We start from the raw sequence: 19612 nt of genomic DNA on the forward strand, positions 1-19612 counted from the left end.
TTCAGAAGGCTATGGGCCAACACATCCAAAGCTGCAAAGATGAGCGAAATAAGGGACTGAGAAGTGGCTTAGGCAACTCCAGAGTCACCTTGGGTCTCCTAGGCCAGGTGGAGGGTCGTGACTACTGCCCACCAGTCCACCTGGCCAGCCATCCAGTGAAACTGGCCAGCAAGAAATATCCAATGCCACAGAGGGACAAGTTGACAGACTGGAGTGAAGCTCAGTTTCCCCTTCTGCAAGTGGAACTTACTGGGGGAACGGAACCATCTCAGAGCAGAGATGCAAGGTGGAAAAGATGCTCAGTCCCCAGGAGAGGCCTGAACAAGTTTGGTGGTAAAATATGCTCCTAGGAGGGAGTCCTGAAGTCAGTAACGACCCAGAAAGACTCCATACCCAGACCATGCAGCTCCACAGAGGAGAGCTCTGAAATGGGAAGGAATCCCAGCCCCCAAGGATGAGGAACCCCACCCTCCCAGTTCATTCAGAGACCACAGTCTGCGCCTTTTATTTTGTCCCTGCCCAGCCAAGAAGCCCAGCCAAGAAGCTCTAGGGGAGGAGCCACTTCTAGACTAATTTCCCTGATGATGTTCCAACAAAACCACACCCTCCCTTTGGCAGCCACATGGCCAGATCTGCAGCCCAGACGCTGCCTAAATGTGTCAAGGCACACTCCCAAAGTCTGTTCAGTAAAATCCATCTTGGGTCCCAAGACTAAGGGGTGGTCTCATATGCCCCTCTCCCAGGTAGTCAGTCCCTCCTCTATCTGCAGCCCCCCTTCCAGATCACTGGCTTGCAGTGTGCCCCCCTACACAGGAGCCACTTCCTAATGTTCTCCTGCTAAGGGTGGAGAGTGGGAAGAGGGGTACCCCCGGAGTTTCCTCCAAGCCCTGGAGTAAAACTGTCAGTGGCTTCCCAGGACCCAGTGTGCTTGGCCAGCAGCACCTCGCCCCTTTGGCAGAGCCCTGCCACCACCCCCCATCCCACACTGCACCCCACGCTGGGGCCTCCCGCGGCTCTGAAAGCAGCCTAGGTTCACTAAGTTTCTAACAGCTCCTCCAGCCCACCGTTCCAGTAGCAAAGAAAATGGAAACTGCTGAAGGGGAAAACCAGCCGCCTCCACCTATTTTCCTGGAGCCGGAAAGGAGCAAAGGCAGGCCTGCAGGAAGCCACTGCGCAGGCTCCCAGGGGCCCTCACCTGGCAGCTACTAAGGCCCGGGGCTGCATGGCTCTGAAGCAGAACTATAGAGAAGAGTCCTGACCCCTCCAGTGGGATGCCAGCCCCTGCCCCCAGCAGCCTCCTCCCTCTCTGCAGCCAGGTCAGGTGACACAGAATGCTGGGGCTCAGCGAGGGCTGAGGGCGGGAGTCGCAACCAGCCCAAGTCTAAGCCCATTGAGTGAGTCAAAGTCACGCAGTGGTGTCCAGCTCTTTGCGACCTCATGGGCTATACAGTCCATGGAATTCTCCAGGCCAGAATACTGCAGTGGGTAGCCTTTCCCTTCTCCAGGGGATCTTCCCAACCCAGAGATCAAACCCAGGTCTCCAGCATTGCAGGCAGATTCTTTACCAGCTAAGCCACAAGGGAAGCCCAAGAATACTGGAGTGGGTAGCCTATCCCTTCTCCAGAGGATCTTCCCAACCCAGAAATCGAACCGGGGTCTCCTGCATTGTAGGCGGAAGCCCATTTCGACGGAGCAATGACGAACCACAGCGAGTGTTCAGGGGGTGATATAAATATATTTTGGAAGCTGCCTGTGTACTCTGGGTAAAGAACCAGCACAGAGGGGCTCCCCGCCTTTCCCATGCTCACCCGCCTCCTCCCCCGTCACTCCACAGACCCACCCCACCCCGCCTTCTACCTCTTTCTAGGCTTCAGGATGAGAGTCAAAAGGGGTCTGTGGGGAGTGGGAGGGGATGAAGGGGAAGTCTCGGGGCCAGGAGTGCGGCATCATGCCTCGGGCTATTCTCTCCAGCCTGGGGCCTCGGGGCCTGTCTATTCCTCAGGGCCCTGGGGGTGTGGGGTGTGGGAGCAGTGCAGGAAGGACACGGGGGGCTGGACGTGGGGACCTGGAGAGGCAAAGGTCACCCACGCTCTGTACTTTGCCCTTCCCTGTCCATCCCAGACCTACTCAGCTCCCACCGTGCCTAAGAAAACGGGATGGCTTGAGGACTGGGTGCCAGAGACCCCTGGGCGGGGGCGAGGAAGAGGAGGGAGGGAGAGGTGACTGGGAGGGAGACACTGCCTGCCCCCAGGTCAGCTACAATCAGGAGGGCGGGCGGAGGAGGCAGCAGGTCCACAGAAAGGAGCAGCTGCCCCAGGGCCCCTCCGGTCACTGCGGCCAGGCCTACCACTAACAGCCCAGCAGCTCCACTCGCAGGGTGATACGGTTGTGCCAGGCCACGGGCTGGATCCGCACGAAGCGAGCCTGGAACGGCGTCTCAAATATGTTCTTCTTGTGGGAATTATTGTCCATGTTACCAGGGAAAATCTGGTGGAAGAGGAGGTGTCAGGAGGCCCTCAGACCCAGCCCTCCTCCCCCTCAGACCCCAGATCTGACTCGCAGGGCACCCCTGGAGTGGGGAAGGCAGGATAGCTGGACACACACTCACCTTGCTTTCTGAGGCCCCCGGGTCCTTGTACTCAGTCCAGGTCACACCATCATCACCATAGGCCACCCTGTAGGCAGCCACATATTGAATGTGGCCAAAGTCTCGGGCACCCTGGGTGATGATGCCCGTGACTCGCTTCTGGGAGCCCAGGTCAATCTACAAGGGGTGAAAAAAAAAAAAAACCAATCCCGTCTTCTTTGCTTGCACCATTCCCAGTAAGGTGGGGAAAAGCACACATACACGCTGGGGCATACATTCTAGTTTCGGGAAAATTACTTCATTTGGCAGAGCCTCAGTTTACCCATCAATCAAGTGGGCATAAATAATCCCAGCAACTTTGTCAAGCACTTCACTGCAATGTCAGATTTCAGAGCCTGGCCCCAGGCAACCCTTGTGCAACGGGAACAGGGGCAGACAGGCCATAGTCTATAGGGACATAAACTGCTCATGAGGCCCCTGCAGGCTGTCCAGGGCCTGACATTGGTCCTGGGGGATTCCAAAGGCAGGCAGCTTCTCATGGAACCCAGTCCCCCAGGCTAATGTGCTCCTTGGGGCCTAGAGACATGACCAGCCTCCTGCCCCCCAGTCCATCCTGGGGAGCCTGCCAGCTGACCAGGGGAAGACGGTGCTCAGTAAGATCCAGGCTACAAACCCATCTCACTGCCAACCAGAAGGGGAGCCCCAGGCAAGTCCTTGCCCTGCCAGGACCCGGCTTCCTCAGAGACAAGAGGATGCTCTGGTTTCCCACGACTCTCCTGAGCTTCCCAACTGCAGTGAAACCCAAGGGCTGTCGCACGGTGTGCTCTCGGTGAGTTACAGCGCATCCTCTGACAGCAGGCACAGAAACCCCGACACATCCCTCCTCCATCCTGCCCTGCTGTCCCTGGGCTCAGCCTTACCCTGTGGCAGCCAATGGAGGTGGCCCCACCTCTACACACACACACACTCATCACCTGGGGCCGAGGGCCTTGACGGAAGCAGCTCTGAGCTCCTCCACCATCCCCCCAGCCTTGAGTGACAGAATCAGCAGAAAGGTGGTAACACAAGAGGAAAAAAAGAGCAAAGTCGAACACAAACAAGGCTCAAAGAAACTCCCTCTTGGCAAGCAGAAGCCAGGGTTGGTCCAAGGTCATAGATCCCACACCCCCACCCAACCCCAACCCTGCATCCCCGGAGGAGCCTGACCCACCTGCAGCCACTCAGAGGCACTGTTGGTCTGGGCGGTCCAGGCGTTGAACTTGCCCTGATTATCCAGTCGTGCGTAGTAGGGAAACCAGCTAAAGGCACTCAGGCCCCAGGTTTTGTAGTAGCTGGAGGCTGTGATCTGCTTGTTGGGGATGGTATTATCCTTCAGGCCTAGGGGTTCAGTGCATCCTGCGAACAAGGAGGTAGGGGTGGGGGCTGTCACCGATCTGGGATCCACAGCCTCCCCTGGTGGGTGTGAGAGCGAGGCAGTGAAGGGAAAAGAACTCTGGCTTCTGACAAGCCTCTGGCATCCTCTTGAACACAGAGAAGCTCCTTCAGGCTTCCCTGCTGGCTCAGTGGTAAAGAATCTGCCTGGCAATGCAGGAGACAAAGGTTCGATCCCTGGTCCAGGAAGATCCCACATGCCATGGAGCAACTAAGCACGTGCCCCAAGACTACTGAGCCCTGGAGCCACAACTACTGAAGCCCATGCACTCTACAGCCTGTGGCCCACAAAATAGAAGCCACTGCCGTGAGAAGCCCGCGTACCACAACTAAAGAGCAGCCCTCGGCTGCAACAACTAGAGAAAAGCCCACGCAGCAATGAAGACTCAGAACAGCCAGAAGAATAAAATTACACTTAAAAACCATTAAAAACCAAAAGAACAATCTCCTTCCACCTTTTAGAGCCAACTAACTGGTCTAAATATTTTCTTGCTGACAGCCCTACCCACACCTCAGCTCAGCTCCCGCCCCACGCCCCTCAGTTGCTCTGAACAGATCACCCACCAGGCTTCTCCCTCTGCACCAGGGCAGGGCCCTGATCCACCACCTCTCACCCTCCTTCAAAGCCTGATTCAGACCCCTCCTCCAAGAAGCCTGCCCTGATCACCTCACTCAGGTGGGACTCCTCTGGACTCACAGCACTTCCTGTCGTTCCTACAGTACAGCTGCGATTCATACCACCAAGTTCGGGAGTAACTAATAATAACCATCTCACTGACTCAGTGCTGACTTCAGTCATTTAATCCACCACACAAAAACCGGAATCAACAGGATATTAGCAACCCCATTCCACAGATGAGAAAACTGAGGCTAAGAGCCATTAAGCACTGTCCCCAAGTCTCTCTGACACACACACAGAGCTAATCACCATGCCACACTGCGACACTGTCTCCAGCACTCTTGCACCCACTCAGAGCTGGGAAGGCCTGCCTGGTGATGACCCAGTGATGAACAGCACTGCATTCCTGCTCTCTAGCAGGCGGAAGCTGAGAAGTCAGAACTCCTGAGGCTCAGAAACGACCATGTCTTCCTGTCCCACACCCCGTCCCAAAGAGTTTACACATTCACTACTCTGCTGCTGTCTGACGTGCCTGGGAAGGTTGCCTGAGAAGCTGGCCTTGGGTTCACTCAGGCCTGCTCCAAACATTCAGGAATGTGCCGGGCTGTTCTGTACTCTCATCTGCACCTGCAGGAGGCTAGAACAGCTGGGGATGGGCAGGAGACAAACTCCCACGAGGGGACTTCCCTGGTGGTCCAGTGGCTAAGACTCCACACTCCCAATGCCAGGAGGCCCAGGTTCGATCCTTGGCCAGAGAACTAGATCCCGTAATGCCAAAACGAAGAGTTCACACGCTGCAACTGAGACCTGGTGTAGCCAAATAAATAAATATCTTTAACAAAAAAACTCCCAAGAGAATAGTGGGTATGTCTCACACATGTTAGAATCTTCACTGCACAACTGGCTGTCCCTTTGCAGAATCCAGGGTAAGACCTGCAAATCCATGGTGCCACCTGGGAGCAGACTATAGTACACAGTGCTTTACACCACAATCTCCCCAGATGCTGGTGACCTTGCCAGTGAAGACATTTGCCTTCAGATGGTGCCGATGCTGATCAATCATACCATCTCTTTGTGATGGTGGTGCATCAGGTAACCTCCAGCCTCTCCCATAAAGACAGGCTGATGGGCTGGGAGCTGGCTCATCCCAAAGCTCCAGACCTGGAAGGCCACGGGGCTGGCACAAACCTGGAGCACTCTCGAGAGGAGCCAAGGAATCTTTTGATCATGGTGCACCCTTCTACAGCCCATCTGCTTCCAGCACTACATTTCCCCATCATTATGGGCCCCCTCCCCAGAAGTCAGACAGCCTTCCAGATAAAAGAGAACTGGGCAGGGCACCAAGCAGAACTCTCAGCTCCACCACTCCCTGTGTGACCCTGGGGAAGTCTCCTCCCGACTCTGGTCCTCAGACTCCCCATCTAGGTACCAGAGCAGTGTTTCTCAGAGATCAGTGGAAGTGAAATGAAGTGTTAGCCACTCAGTCGTGTCTGACTTTTTGCGACTCCATGGACGATAGCCCACCAATCTCCTGTCCATGGGATTCTCCAGGCAACAATATTGGAGTGAGCTGCATTCCCTTCTCCAGGGGATCTTCCCAATCCAGGGATCGAACCCAGGTCTCCTGCATTGCAGGCAGATTCTTCACCATCTGAACCAGAATACTGATGGTTTTTAGATCACTGGTGCGTGCATGCGAGCTAAGTCACTTCAGTCATGTCTGACTCTGTGTGACCCCATGGACTGTAGTCCCTCCAGGCTCCTCTGTCCATGGGATTCTCCAGGCAAGAATACTGGGTGGGTTGCCATGTCCTCCTCCAGGAGATCTTCCCAACCCAGGGATCGAACCCTTGTCTCATGTCTTGCATTGGCAGGTGGGTTCTTTACCACTAGTGCCACCTGGGAAGCCCTTAGATCACTGGGGACCCTGTTAATATAAGGCTTCTGTCTCAGCAGGTCTAGGCTGGGGCTAGAAGTTTACAAGCTTCCAAGTGATGATCATTCTGCCAGGCCATGGAGCTCACTTGGAGTAGAAGACACTCATCCACCCAATCCACTGGCTCCGCCACCCTGACCCAAGCCACCTTATCTTCTACACATCTCCCCCTCACTCACAATGCCCCTCTGCCTCCATTCTCCCTACACAGCCTGAGGGATCTCTTCTAGACCCAACTCTAACCACAGCCTATCAGCAGCCCCACAACAATGGTTGCCTCTTGTTCTGAGTACAAAGGCCTGAATCCTTAAAATGGTCCACACAGTCCCTGCCTGGTCCATCTCTGCCCATCACCCACCCAGCTATCCTTCATTTTCCAGGCTCCAGCTCCACTGGCCTCCCTTCTACCTTTCAACATGTCCCAGGGGCTTTGCACTCACCAATTCCTTACCTGAGATGCCTTTTCCAAGTTCTTCTCATGGCTTGATCTGCATTATTCAAGCTTCTACTCAAAGGCCATCCCAACAGGGCAGTCCCCATGCCATTCCCTCTCTTCACCCCAAGTCACCATCGTCACATCTCCTGCTAATTTCTCCTTTATCATTCTTACTGCTATCTGACCTTTCTTTTATATTTGCATCTTGTCTCACAACAGACTCTCTCATTAGAACCCAAGAGCCTTACTCCCTAGAGCCAGACACTCAGAAGGAGCTTAATAAATACCTTAATAAATATCTACTGAGTTAAATAACTAATCAATTCACCAAGGAGACTGTGCCTGCTGGTAAACAGGGATCTGGTGCAGGGCATGCCCAGAAATGCCCAGATCAAGTCCCATGCACGTGCACACATGTATACACACACACACACACCCCCCAATACTCTCTCCAGCTGACCCAAATGCCTACAAGGGAAAGGAGACTGGTCCAATCCTTAAGGAAAACAAACAAGTCAGCTTCACCTCCTCCCCTTGCCAAACACACCCTCTCTCGGCCTTAGAAGGAGCCAGTTGTGACATGAGAGACTCAGGTCAGCAACTTTAAACAGGCAAGGGCTTCAGACAATGACAGCGAGTAGTGAGGGACGCCAGGGAGAGGAGCCCAGGGTGAGGGTCCCCAGACCTGTTTCTGTCCTTTATCAATTGTTTAAATTTTCTTTCAGCAAAAGGGATAGTCTTTAACTCCCCAAAACAATTAGGTTCAAAAGGCAGTGACCCTGGGAGCAAAAATAAACTGACTTTACTTCATGCTTTAAAAAAAGAATAACCCCGACAGGCACTGAACTCAACTCTGAGTGGTTTTGGGTGATAACTGAAATGCGATAACAGAAAGACGATCCACAGAGGGGAAGGAGGCGAGAAGGGTAGGCCCTGGGTTAAGACAAGAAAGGCAGAGAGCCATCTCTGCTCTGCAAGCTCTGCCTAGAGAGCCCTGCAGTTCTGCCGGCAGCCAGCAGGTGGCGCTGTGGCTGCAAAGAGAAAACTATCCAGACCTCAGGGAGAAAGCAAGGCTGGACTGAGCTGGGCAGACCATGCCCTCAGCCCAACCCCTGTACCCTGATCTCTCCGGAAAGAGAGACAAGAAGCACGCCTCCAGCCCTGTGACCCTCCATGTCCCAAAATGTTTCTCCTGAATGCAGATTATAGGTTTGGGAGGGAGAAAAAGTGGATGAGTGGGTGTCAAAGCCCAGGGATTCAGACCAAGTTTTAATACCTACCAGCTGTGTGCCCTTGATAAACAATTTATCTGGGCCTCACTTCCCTCCTTCATTCATTCATTTATTGAACCCATGATCAATGCACTGGGAATGCAGCAGTGAACAAAACAAACACAAACTCCCTGCCCTTGTAGAACTGACATCTGCAAAACAGAACTAACGCTATATGTTCTAGAAGCTCAAGGAACCAGAATACGTGAAAATATTTTGAAAACTGAAGTGGTATCTTTTTTTTTCCTCTTTGTTGTCATTTGCTATTTAGTGGCTAAGTCATGTCTGACTCTTTGCAACCCCATGGACTATTGCCCACCAAACTTCTCTATCCACAGGATTTCCCAGGCAAGAATACTGGTGTAGGTTGCCATTTCCTCCTGCAGGGGATCTTCCCAACCCAGGGGTCAAACCCGGCTCTCCTGCATTGCAGGTGGATTCTTTATCACTGAGCCGCAGGAGAAGTCCTTTTTTCCTCTTACCAACCAGCTTCTAGAAAATGTAGCACCTGGGCAGGACTGCTTAAGGCCTGGTGATCCTTCTGTGTTAGCCCAGGTTCCCAGGCTTTGCTGCCTGCCTACCCAACTCCTCACCCTGGCTGAGAAAAGAGGGGACAGGAACAGCCATCTCCGAGGACGGCAGAGCCACTGGCACTCACCATTCAACTCACAGCCAAGGAGTTCAAAGCGGAGGGTGCAGCCCCGGTGGCAGATGATGGGTACCAGTCTCACATACTGCGTCTCCAAGGGGGTATCAAACAGGTTAATCTTCAGGCCGCTGTTGTTCACATTACCTATAAATATCTAGGAGGGAAGAGGCAGATTGGAGGAGGAGGTCAGTGCAGGCAGTCCCACTTCCTGGGGTGGTCTCTCCCCCTCTTCCACTTTGGGCCTGGAAACAGAGGTGTGCATAGCAGAGCTGGCAGGAGCTCCCCGTTCCTCCAGACAGCCCACAGCCCTCAACAGATTCCCCTTTTCATACCTTCTTTGGTCACCATGGGGCATAGGTGTAAATTCTCATCTTTCACCCAGGACCACCTATGATCTACAGGGCTCCTCTGTGCAAATTAGGAAAAGGTACTCCTTTCTGAAAAGACTTGTAACAACAATTTTCCCACAGACAGAAGTACACATGAGGTCTACACTGTGAATGATGCTAAGTAGTAGCCCTTGAGCAGTGCACAACCCGTACAACTGTACATGGTGTCCCTGAAGGCTGTAAATGCATCCCATCTCCACCACTACAGCCACCCTCAACAAGTCACTGAAACTTCTTGAGTCTCACTATTCTTATCTAGGGCTTCCCTCGTGGCTCAGTGGTAAAGAATCCACTTGCCAATGCAGGAGACATGGGTTCGGTCTCTGAGTTGGGAAGATCCTTTGGAGAAGGAAATGGCTACCCACTCCAGTATTCTGGTCTGGGAAATCCCATAAACAGAGGAGCCCAGCAGGCTAAGTCCGTGGGGCCACAAGAGTCAGACATGACTGACCAACTAAAAACAATTCTTATCTGTAATATGGGCCTATTACTTGTAAATCACAGAGCAGAGACACAATCTGGGCTTCCCAATTTCTGTGAGCCAAGATACACCTGAAAACCCACCTTATGGTTCATTATCCCGGGTACCCTCACCTCCTTGGGAGCCCTCAAACAGCACTGAGCCCCAGGGGTTGCTGACCACAGCCCTTCTTCAGGGTTCCCAACAAACCTCACCTTATCTCCTGACCGCCCTGCAACCTGGATGAACTGGAATTGGCGCCCATCGGTGCTGTAGGCCACTTTAAAAGTCTTCAGGTACTCAGCACTCCCTGCGCGGCTGGCCCCCTGGGTCACCACACCCGTCACCCACATCTTCCGCATCAGGTTCACCTGGACCAGGACAGGCAGGACAGAACCCCTATCTCCCGGGTTCTTCCTACCCCCGTCACTCCCCCAATCAGGACAACGAAGCGGGGGGCTTTCTCATCTGGCCCTCTCCAGGCTCTGGACCCAGTGCTCAGGACACAGGGACAAGACTCCAGGGACTTCCCTGGTGATCCAGGGGTTAAGAATCTGCCTTCCAGTGCAGAGGGGCATGGGCTCCATCCCTGCTCTGGTTGGAGAACTAGATCCCACATGCCTTACAGCCAAAAAAACTAAAACATAAAACAAAAGCAATATTGTAACAAATTCAATAAAGGCTTAAAAAAAAAAGGACAAGCTTCCAGAGGCTGCAAACAGTGCAAACACCCCTCTAACAGCCTAGTATTCACTCCCTTCATCCCGCCCACCCACTCCAGGCCCCCAGAGCAGCCCTCCACTTAAAGATACTTCACCCATGGGAACCGGCTACCTTGCTACCTGGACTCCAGTTCTGAACCCTCCCATGGTGTCCCCCACAGTATAGGCACCCACATTCTCCCATCACATCACCCACCCCCGGGCCACCCTTTCCATACCTGGATCCAGGGGTTTTTGTCATAGTTGCCGGATGTCCAAGCGTTGACGATGCCCGTCTGGTGCAGGCGGGCTAGCTCCGGGGCCCAGCGCTGCAAACCCATGAAGCCCAAATGCATGGACGAGGCAGAGATCTGGGAGTCGGCAATGGCACCCGTCTGCATGCCCAGCGGTGAGGTGCAGGCTGAGGGGGGAAAGGGCAGTCAGAGGGCCACTCACGCAGGTGGTACCCAGAAAACACGAGAACAAGACAGTTGTGGCCTCTGCTGAGGACCCAGAGGACCCAGAGCAGAGATCATGAAGGGACGATGAGGGCCAAGGAGGAGGTGCAGAAACAAAGTGCACAGGGAGGAACAGAGGGGCCGGGCAGAGCTGTGAAGGGGCTTGGGACACTGGGCTGCTAGAAGGTTCCAGGCGAGGCCCACATGTCACGACTGGCAGCTGGAGTCCCCCACCAGGCTGCAGGAGGCGGTCTCTTTTTTACAGGACATCAAGAAGCAATTATTCTAACACAGTGGGTGGGCTGGTGAGCAGATACCAGTATGACCTCCTGTCTTTCTCCATGTCCCGCCCCATCCAGCCCAGCCCCCTGGTCCCCTGGAGGATGGCTTTGGAAGAAGGGCCCCTCAGATGGCAGCGAACAGTCCTTACACTGCACATAAAGCACTGAGCACATGTGCCTGGAGTTTTCTAGAATCTCACTGGCAGGAGTTTTCTGAATGGAGTGTGAGAGCCATTGTTTTGTCTGGTACCCTCTGTGCCTTCTCACTACTGGTCCTGACCAGCCATCTGGGACGACCCCCCTGGCCAAGGCCCATCACCTTCACCAGTAATGTGGTCTTCGGGGGCCAAGTCTGCAAGCCTGGACCTCGGGTCCCAAGCAGAGAACCCGGGAGGGCTCCACTTGTATTCCAAAATCCCAGGCTCACGCCAAGCTCAGTGCATGACCCTCTCACAGGAAGAGAGAGGCACAAGTGAGGCCATACACCCGAGATCAGAGCCGGTCACTGGCTGAACAGAGATCCAAACCCAGGTCTGCTCTGTCCTCAGCCCTCATGTCCACACCCAGCGGGCCCCAAACATGCCTGCGGGGTCCTTAAGGGCTCCAAAGACACACACCAGGTAACAAGTAAGGAGGGGCGGCAAAGGTCCCTGTGGGGGGGTTCCTCGCCCTTTGTGGTTGTGGCCACATCCAGCCTGGGACAGACCCCAAGCCGAGAAGCAGAAGGAGGCGAGATGAGTAATTCGCACTCAGGCACACCCCGGGTTACCTGGGCTCCAGCACGGTAATTAGTGGGCCCACCTGGCTCCACCCAGGGCTCCCAGCGGCCTTGGCGAATACCTGCCCCCCGACAACATTCCTCTACCCAGTGTCTCAGACATGCTGGTCTCAGCCCTGGGCACAGGGCACAGGCCCTCGGGGCCTGTCTCCTCTGAGCTGAAGAGTGAGCAGGCACTTACCTGGTCTCCCCCAGAGCTGGCTCCCACCCGGCTGGCCCAGCCCTTTCTCCTTCCCCTGGAGACGGTCCACGGATCTGCCCAGAGCAGGACACTGCCCCCTGCCCACCCGCTCAGGGACAGACCCCCTGGACTGCAGAAATCGGGCACTGCCACCCTCACCCCATCCAGCCCTGGGCCTAGATTCGCCCACCCGATGGCAGGTGAGGAAGAGTCCTGGTTTGTGGGAGGAATCTCAGCTAGGCCAGAAGCGAGGACGGCATGGACAGATGCCGCTGGCAAGGTTTGCTGGGCACCCGCCAGGGCCAATCTGCGGCCGGGTGGATAACCAAGCGAGCCAGGCTGGTCAGCCCCTCTGCACACGCCGGGCCTCTGACCGCCTGACCGTGAGCGGACGGCCCAGTCTGCCCAGACCTCTCCCTCCTCTCTGAGCTCTGCAAGGAGGCCAGAGGTCACACTTGGGCCAGCACTGTCAGACCCTGAGGATCAAACCTTATTAACTGACTCCCTGGGCCCCAAAAGATTAAGAATGTGTTGGTTTTCCTTTCTCGGTAGAAAAATCCCAGGACTTAACCCTAAGGCTATATGTCTCGTTCATGGTGACAGAAAATAACACTCCCACGACCTCTGGGGTCACCACCACCCCTCACTCCCCTGCAGGGACATCAGGCCTGGCCAGCAGTCCCAGGAGAGAGAACCAGGCAGGAAGAAGCCTGGGAAGGGACAACAGAGTCCCTCCCTGCCTCCCCAGTCCACAGTAACTGAGTTCTGCCCAGCTCGGAATCCTTCCGAAGGAGACCCTGACACAGGAGGAAGGCTGGCATGTGACCTGAGCCGCCAGGCCTGTGGTACAGGGTCTGCCCCTCAGAGCAGGCACCGCTGGATACTCACTGGTCTCACAGTGGATGCCCACGTATCCAAGAGGGCACTTGCAGATGTACTGGATGAAGACATCCCCTCGGTGGGAGTCGTCAGTTACCTGGCACTCAGCATCATTGTGGCAGGGGTTTGGGAAACAGGGACCTGGGAGGAAGCAGGTGAGATGGGCAGGTGATCAAGAAGGAGCTGGAGACAGGCAACAACAGACAGGCCAAGCCCCAAAGGACCCTCCACCCAAATTTGGCCTACTGCCTGCCAGTGCCCACCAGCTCCTCCCTCCCCCCTCTCAATCTGCCCCATGGGGCCTGGGCCATCCTGGAGCCAAGAAGGGTCACGTGGAGGTGAGTCAGCCCAAGTGAAGGAAGCACCCAGCTTTCCAAGTGGCCTGGGAGCTTCCAGGAAAAGGCTGGCGGACAATGGGAGGGGTGCTGGGGACCACTGCCCATAGCCGGACAAGCTAGGCCAGCAGCCTGGGCTGCAGCTGGGAGCTGGCGGGGAGCAGCAGGCATGGCCCAGGACAGGTACCGTGCTCTGTCTCGTTGCATAGGAGGCCCGTGAAGCCTTCGGGGCAGAGGCAGTAGAAGGGGGGGGTTCTGTCCTCGTTCAACAAGCAGGTCCCACCATGTAGGCACTGGCTGGAGTCACAGAAGTCACCTGCAATGACAGTTCTGGGTTAGTAACAAGTCATTCATTGAGTAAATATTTGGGGGAGGGGAGGGTCAACCACCAGGTATATATTCTGGGCCCCTAAGACAGATGCAGTCTGGGTCTCAAGAAGCCAGAAGAGGGACGTCCCTCATGGTCCATTGGCTGAGATTCCACATTCCCAATGCAGGGGGCCTGGGTTTGATCCCTGGTCAGGCAACTAGATCCCACATGCCTCAACTAAGAGTTTGCATGCTGCAATTAAGATCGAAGATCCCACATGTCACAACTAAGACCGGGTACAGTCAAATAAGCAAATACCTATTTTTAAAAAAAAATAAGAAGTCAGAGGAAAGAGGTGGTGACCTACAAGTCACCAGGTAATGAGGAGGCACCATGAGCTCTGAAGGAGCCTGCGTGAGGGGCCAAGGGAGAATGGTTTCTGCCATAAAGCTGGAAGGTTCAGAGGTGGGGACATTTGAGCTGGCTAAAAGTCACAGTGGGAAGGTGCCAGGCTGGAGAATGAGGAAAGAACTTTCCAAAAAGAACCAGAAGCCCAGAGCACACGGTATACTGCAGATCAGGAAGAAAGACATCGCTGAAAAGGGAGGTTGTCGGGGGGGACCTTACGAAGGACAAGTGTTGACTCTTCATCCTGCAGAACAAGGGCTCTTAACCCTCCTTCAGCGGCCCCACCACTGACCACCAGGAAAAAGTCAGAGGTTTGAAAGCATGAGGTGGGAGTTGGGAAGCCATTTCCTAGCTGGTGAGGGAGAATGTCAAGAAAAGGCCACGTGCTGAGACGTGGATGGGCTGCCGGGGTGGAGAAGTGGCTCAGAAGTACACACAGATCCCTCTGGCTCTGCGTGGAAATGTGACTGAGCAGGTGAGAGAGGAGACCAGGAAAGCATCAAGGATGCTGCCACAGGCCTCCTGGTAAAAGACGAAGTCAGGCTGAGAGATAAGGAGGAAGGTGGATTTGAGAAACACTGGACAACAACGAGAGGTGGGAAGAGGGCTGGAGAGGACTTCACAGCTTCTATCTGGGGGGCCAGGTGACAAGTGTTAGCCTGTCCCCAGTGCTTTGACTCGGGTGGACTTCAGCCCATTAGGTCAGCCAGACCTTCAGAGCATCTTCTACTTGATCTTTGCATCCCAGAAGGGCTGCCCCAGACCCCACACCCCTACGCATTACTTGGGGTGAGACATGAGAAACCTTTTTTCCTCCCTGCAGAGTCACGCCATCCCAGGCTGGAGGGCCCCTCTGAAATCCCAAAGCCCTGGAGAGCTGGGCAGGGGCTCCAGGGAAGGGAACACCGTTAATGAGCAGTGGGGGCCTCAGGAGCTTAAGGCGGCTCCCAATGAGCCATTAGTCATTGGCTTTAAATAGCAGGTTAATCCCCTCCCTGACCTGACAGGCGGCGGGCACTGCCTCGGCAGAGGCTTGAGAATGGCCAGAGCCTTGGGCTCCTCCTGGCAAAATCCAACTCCCCTCTGTCCCCCTCCCAAAGGGCCCTCTCCCTGCAGAGCTCCAGGGCAAAGCAGGGGAAAGGGGAAAGAGAAAGGTGTTCCCTCCTCGCAGGCGTCTGACCCACTCACCCGCGCACCGCAGCTGTGCGGCTTCCCCCTTCCTGCTTAAGCTGGGCCTCCAAAACCACCTTTGGGATTTCAGGGTCCTGCCTTCTCTGGGAGATCTCCCCAGGGACATTTTGCCAGGGCTCAGGCTGTGGGGCCAGGGGAGGCGAGGCAAGGGACTTTTAAGACCCAGCCATCTCTCTGTGTCTCCAAGAGACTTCAAGTGGCTTCCACTCCAGTTGGGGGACGGGGGGTCAGATTGGCACCTGATGGCAGAGCCGAGGCTCAGCCATGACCCTCCCACCCCAACGAATTTCATCAATCCTATTTCTAGGGATGGAGGCGGTGCCTGAAGAGTCTTTGCCATATCCCGCTCACCCCATGGGCACCCTTTCCTCAGCCCGCGGTGTAGGGCATCGCCCATCCCCATCACCAGCCTGCTGGAGGCCCAGCTCTCAGCAGGATGCGTCCTAGGCAGGGGAGGAGGGCCAAGAAAGATAAAGCGGCAGGCCAAGGCCATAGGGAGAGAGGGGAGTCGGGAGCCGCCATCTCCGGTCGGAGCCCTTTTCCGAATCCCTCTCTAGGCTCCTCACCCCTCCTGGGTTCCCCCCACCCCCCACCCCCGACCCAGCCCCAAGCCTATCCACTCCTCTGGCTCCCTAGCCAGCCCCTCGCTTATCTGACCAAATACCTATTTTTAAACGGAGGATAAAATCCCAATGAACAGACCAGCCGCCGGCATGGCCTGGGAGGGAGTTTCCAGGTAAAGTTGGCTGGAAAAGATTTATCAATACAAGAGTCCTAGAAACTTCCTGGTGGAAGGAGCGCAAGAGCACTATGTTACTCGCTCAGTCGTGTCCGACTCTTTGCGACTCCATGGACTGGATCCTCTGTCCATGAGATTCTCCGGGCAAGAGTACTGGACTGGGGTGCCATTTCCTCTTCCAGGGGATCTTCCCTACCCAGAGATTGAACCTGGGTCTCCCGCATTGCGGACAGATTCTTTACCATCTGAGCTACGAGGGATGTGGCCTCATTTTACAGATGGGAAAACAGAGGCCCGACACAGCGGATTCCTTTGTTCTGTGTAAGCCACTTCCCTGGGGGAGGCTGGGCTGTCACCCAGTGTCCCGAGCCCCCGCCCAACGCTCAAGCCTCTAGCACCGACCAAACCTCCACCCCCAGCTGGAGGCCGAGAGCATCCCCGCCGCCAGCCCGGGCGCAGCAGGAGAGGTCGCCCCTCGGCTCAGCCCCGGCTCTTGGACCAAGTTTGTAAACAGCGGAGGCAAAGGGAGGGCGCGGCGGCGAACTTCCGAGCGGAGCGGAGAGGAGGGGCGAGGGCGAGAGGGCGGCGCGATCAACTCACCGGAGAAGGCGAAGAGTCCGGAGGAGCAGAAGAGCGCGCCGCAGAGCGCGGCCAGCAGACGGGGACACGGCATGGTGTGGGGACGAGGGCGCGGAACCCGCGCTGGGGCGGTTCAGACCCGAGGGCTCGCACTCCTTCTCCTGGACGGGAATAAATCAGGCAGCGCAGCACCTCCCACCGGGCCACGTGCTCCTCCCAGGCCCGCCAGAGGCGGACTCGGGGCGGGGCTCCGCGGACTGGGGAGGGGCTGGGAGGAACCGGGAGTCGGCTGCCGCCCGCTTCAGTCCGAGCCACGCCCTGCATCCCGCAGGGTGCGAGTGACCAGGCATTGAGTTCCGAGTCGTCTGAGCAGTAAAGGGCTCAGAAGGAGTTGTCTGTTCTTTGCTTTTTGGTTTTGCTTTGGTTTTTGTTTTTAACTTTTTAGGCTTAAGAAAAGATGCTAGACCTTATTCATTGTAGAAAAAAACCCAGATTACAAGTACGGGTACCATTTGCATTTATCAGACTGGCAAGCAACAAATTAGTAGCGCAGTGTGAGTGCGAGGCTCCCCGGAACAGGCTCAAGCATGCATTGTTGGAGAGAATGTAAATTGGTTCAACTTCTCCAGAGAGCTGTGTGGTAATATCTATCAACATGACAAAGGCTGAGACCGGAAGACCTAGCAATTCCCCATAAAGGAATTCATTCTGCCGAAACTCTCACGCATAAAATGACATGTACACAAAGATAGCATAGCATATCATAGCATCATCCTTTGAAATGGTAAGAGACTTAAAAAAAAAAAAAGAATAATCAGCATATTTTTCTGTAAAGGGCCAGGTAGAAAATACTTCAGGATTTTCATGCTATAAAGTCACTGAGACAACAGTTCACCTCTGTCCTTCCTTGTAGCAGGAAAACACCTCAGTGTTCCAGGAAATTAAATGAACACGGTGGTTGTTTAAGGGGGCAGAAACTGGAGTGTTGGGGTCAATACAGACTTGCTTGTCATGGTTGAATTTTTCCTAAATAATTGTTTTTTTATCATGTGCAGGTATTGCCTTTTACAGGGGTAAAAATTTTTAATAATAGTGTTCTCATCTGACTAGCCAAAAAAAAAAAAAAAGAGAGGGAGCAGCCGGATATCTCCTCTACCAGCTATGTTGATACCTAGGTTCAGACTAGAGTCAGACTTAACTACTGGCAGGAGACCCTTCTTAAAACCACTCAGAAGGAAAAACACTGCACATACATGATCTACTCGGTAGCCACAGAAAAAGCATTTGGTAAAAAATCCAGTACCCTTCATGATTTTGTTGTTGCTTAATCACTAAGTTGTGTCAGGCTCTTTTGCAACATATGGAATGTAGCCCTCCAGGCTTCTCTGTCCCTGGAGTGGGTTGCTATTTCTCCAGGGGATCCTCCCAACTCAGGGATCAAACCCCAGTCTCCTGCATTGGCAGGGGGATTCTTTACCACTGAGCCACTAGGGAAGCCCAGAAATGAACAATACAAAAATGGGTTAATAGTTAAGCAAACAATATCATTCACAGTAGCATCAAAAAGAATAAAATACTTACAAATAAATTTAACAGAAGAGGTAGAAGGCTTGTATACTGAACACTAACAAACATTGAAAGAAATTAAAGAAGACTTAAATAAATGTAAACATTTTTGTTCATGAGTTGGAAGACATATTGTTAAAATTTATTTAAGATGGCAATACTCTCCAAACGGATTGACAAATTGAACATAGCACCTATCAAAATTCCAACTGTCTTTTTTTTGCAGAAATTGACAAGCTGATCCTAGAATTCAGGTAGAAACAGAAGGGACCTAGAATGATCAAAGCAATCTTAGTAGGGGAAGAACAAAGTTGTTAGACTCATACTTCACAATTTTAAAACCTGCTCCAACACAACTGTAATCAAGACTGTGTGGGAACTTTTCTGGTGGTCCAGTGGCTAAGACTCCACACTCCCAACAGGGGAGGGGAGGTGGGGGCTCATCAGGGAACTGGATCCCAAAAGCTGCAACTAAGAGCCCACATGCCTCAACTAATATCTGGAACTGCCAAATATACATTTTTTTAATTAAAAAAAAACACCATGTGGTACTGGCATAAGGAAAGATACATAGATCAATGGAATAGAACTGAGAGTCCAGAAATAAAGTCATACATCTATGGTCAATTGATTTTCAACAAGTGCCAAGATAATTCAATAGAAAAGGAATAGTCTGGGAATATCCCTGGCGGTCCAGTGGTTAGGACTCAGCACTTTCACTACCATAGGCCTGGGTTTGATCCCTGGTCAGGAGACTGGAATCCCACAAGACATGTGGTACAGCCCAAAAAAAGAGTAGTCTTTTCACCAAATTGTGCTGGAACAACTGCTGCTGCTGCTGCTAAGTCGCTTCAGTCGTGTCCGACTCTGTGCGACCCCATAGACGGCAGCCTATCAGGCTCCGCTGCCGTCCCTGGGATTCTCCAGGCAAGAACACTGGAGTGGGGTGCCATTGCCTTCTCTGGCTGGAACAACTGGATAGACATAAAAGAATAAATTTGGACTCCCATGTACTTTATACAAAAGACTAACTCAAAAGAGATCAAAGAACTAACTGTAAGAGTTAAAACTATAAAACTTGTAGAACAAAACAGGCATAAATCTTTATGACCTTGGATCAAGCAGTGGCTTTTTAGGCATGACACCTAAAACACAAGCAACTAAAGGAAAAAATAGATCCACTGGACTGCATCAACATTTAAAAACTTTTATACTTCAAAAGACACTTTCAAAAAGGTCTTTTCACTTCACAGAATTGGAAGAAATCAATACAAGTCATTTGTAAGGATCTAATATCACGAATATATAAATAACTCAGAATTCAACAACAGAAGGACAAATCAATTTTTAAATGGGGAAATAATTTGAATGGATATTTCTCCAAAGAAGATAAACAAATGGGAGATATACATGAAAAGATGATTTAAG

The 19612-nt window shown here is 53.4% G+C and overlaps 1 protein-coding gene across 1 annotated transcript; it reads right to left on the reverse strand.

The window, feature by feature from the left end:
- Positions 1-1715: 1715 nt before the first annotated feature.
- MFGE8 (milk fat globule EGF and factor V/VIII domain containing) lies at positions 1716-16804 on the reverse strand. The gene is made up of 9 exons (XM_070775100.1): positions 16640-16804; positions 13579-13707; positions 13066-13197; positions 10719-10900; positions 9994-10149; positions 8939-9083; positions 3798-3982; positions 2609-2764; positions 1716-2487 (listed from the first exon to the last, which is right to left on the reverse strand). The coding sequence occupies exons 1-9, from the start codon at positions 16710-16712 to the stop codon at positions 2350-2352; spliced, it is 1296 nt and encodes a 431-aa protein (XP_070631201.1). The 5' UTR covers positions 16713-16804; the 3' UTR covers positions 1716-2349.
- Positions 16805-19612: the final 2808 nt, after the last annotated feature.

The sequence above is a fragment of the Bos indicus genome, chromosome 21 (genome assembly GCF_029378745.1).
Source record: "Bos indicus isolate NIAB-ARS_2022 breed Sahiwal x Tharparkar chromosome 21, NIAB-ARS_B.indTharparkar_mat_pri_1.0, whole genome shotgun sequence".
Classification (NCBI taxonomy): domain Eukaryota; kingdom Metazoa; phylum Chordata; class Mammalia; order Artiodactyla; family Bovidae; genus Bos; species Bos indicus.

Coding starts and splice junctions, on each gene's coding strand:
- MFGE8 (XM_070775100.1), bottom strand. CDS start 16,712: ATGCCGTGTCCCCGTCTGCTGGCCGCGCTCTGCGGCGCGCTCTTCTGC. Junction 10,901..13,065: donor GGGCATCCACTGTGAGACCA/GTGAGTATCCAG, acceptor TTCCCCCCTCAG/CCTGCACCTCACCGCTGGGC. Junction 2,765..3,797: donor GTGCCTCTGAGTGGCTGCAG/GTGGGTCAGGCT, acceptor CACCCCTTGTAG/ATTGACCTGGGCTCCCAGAA.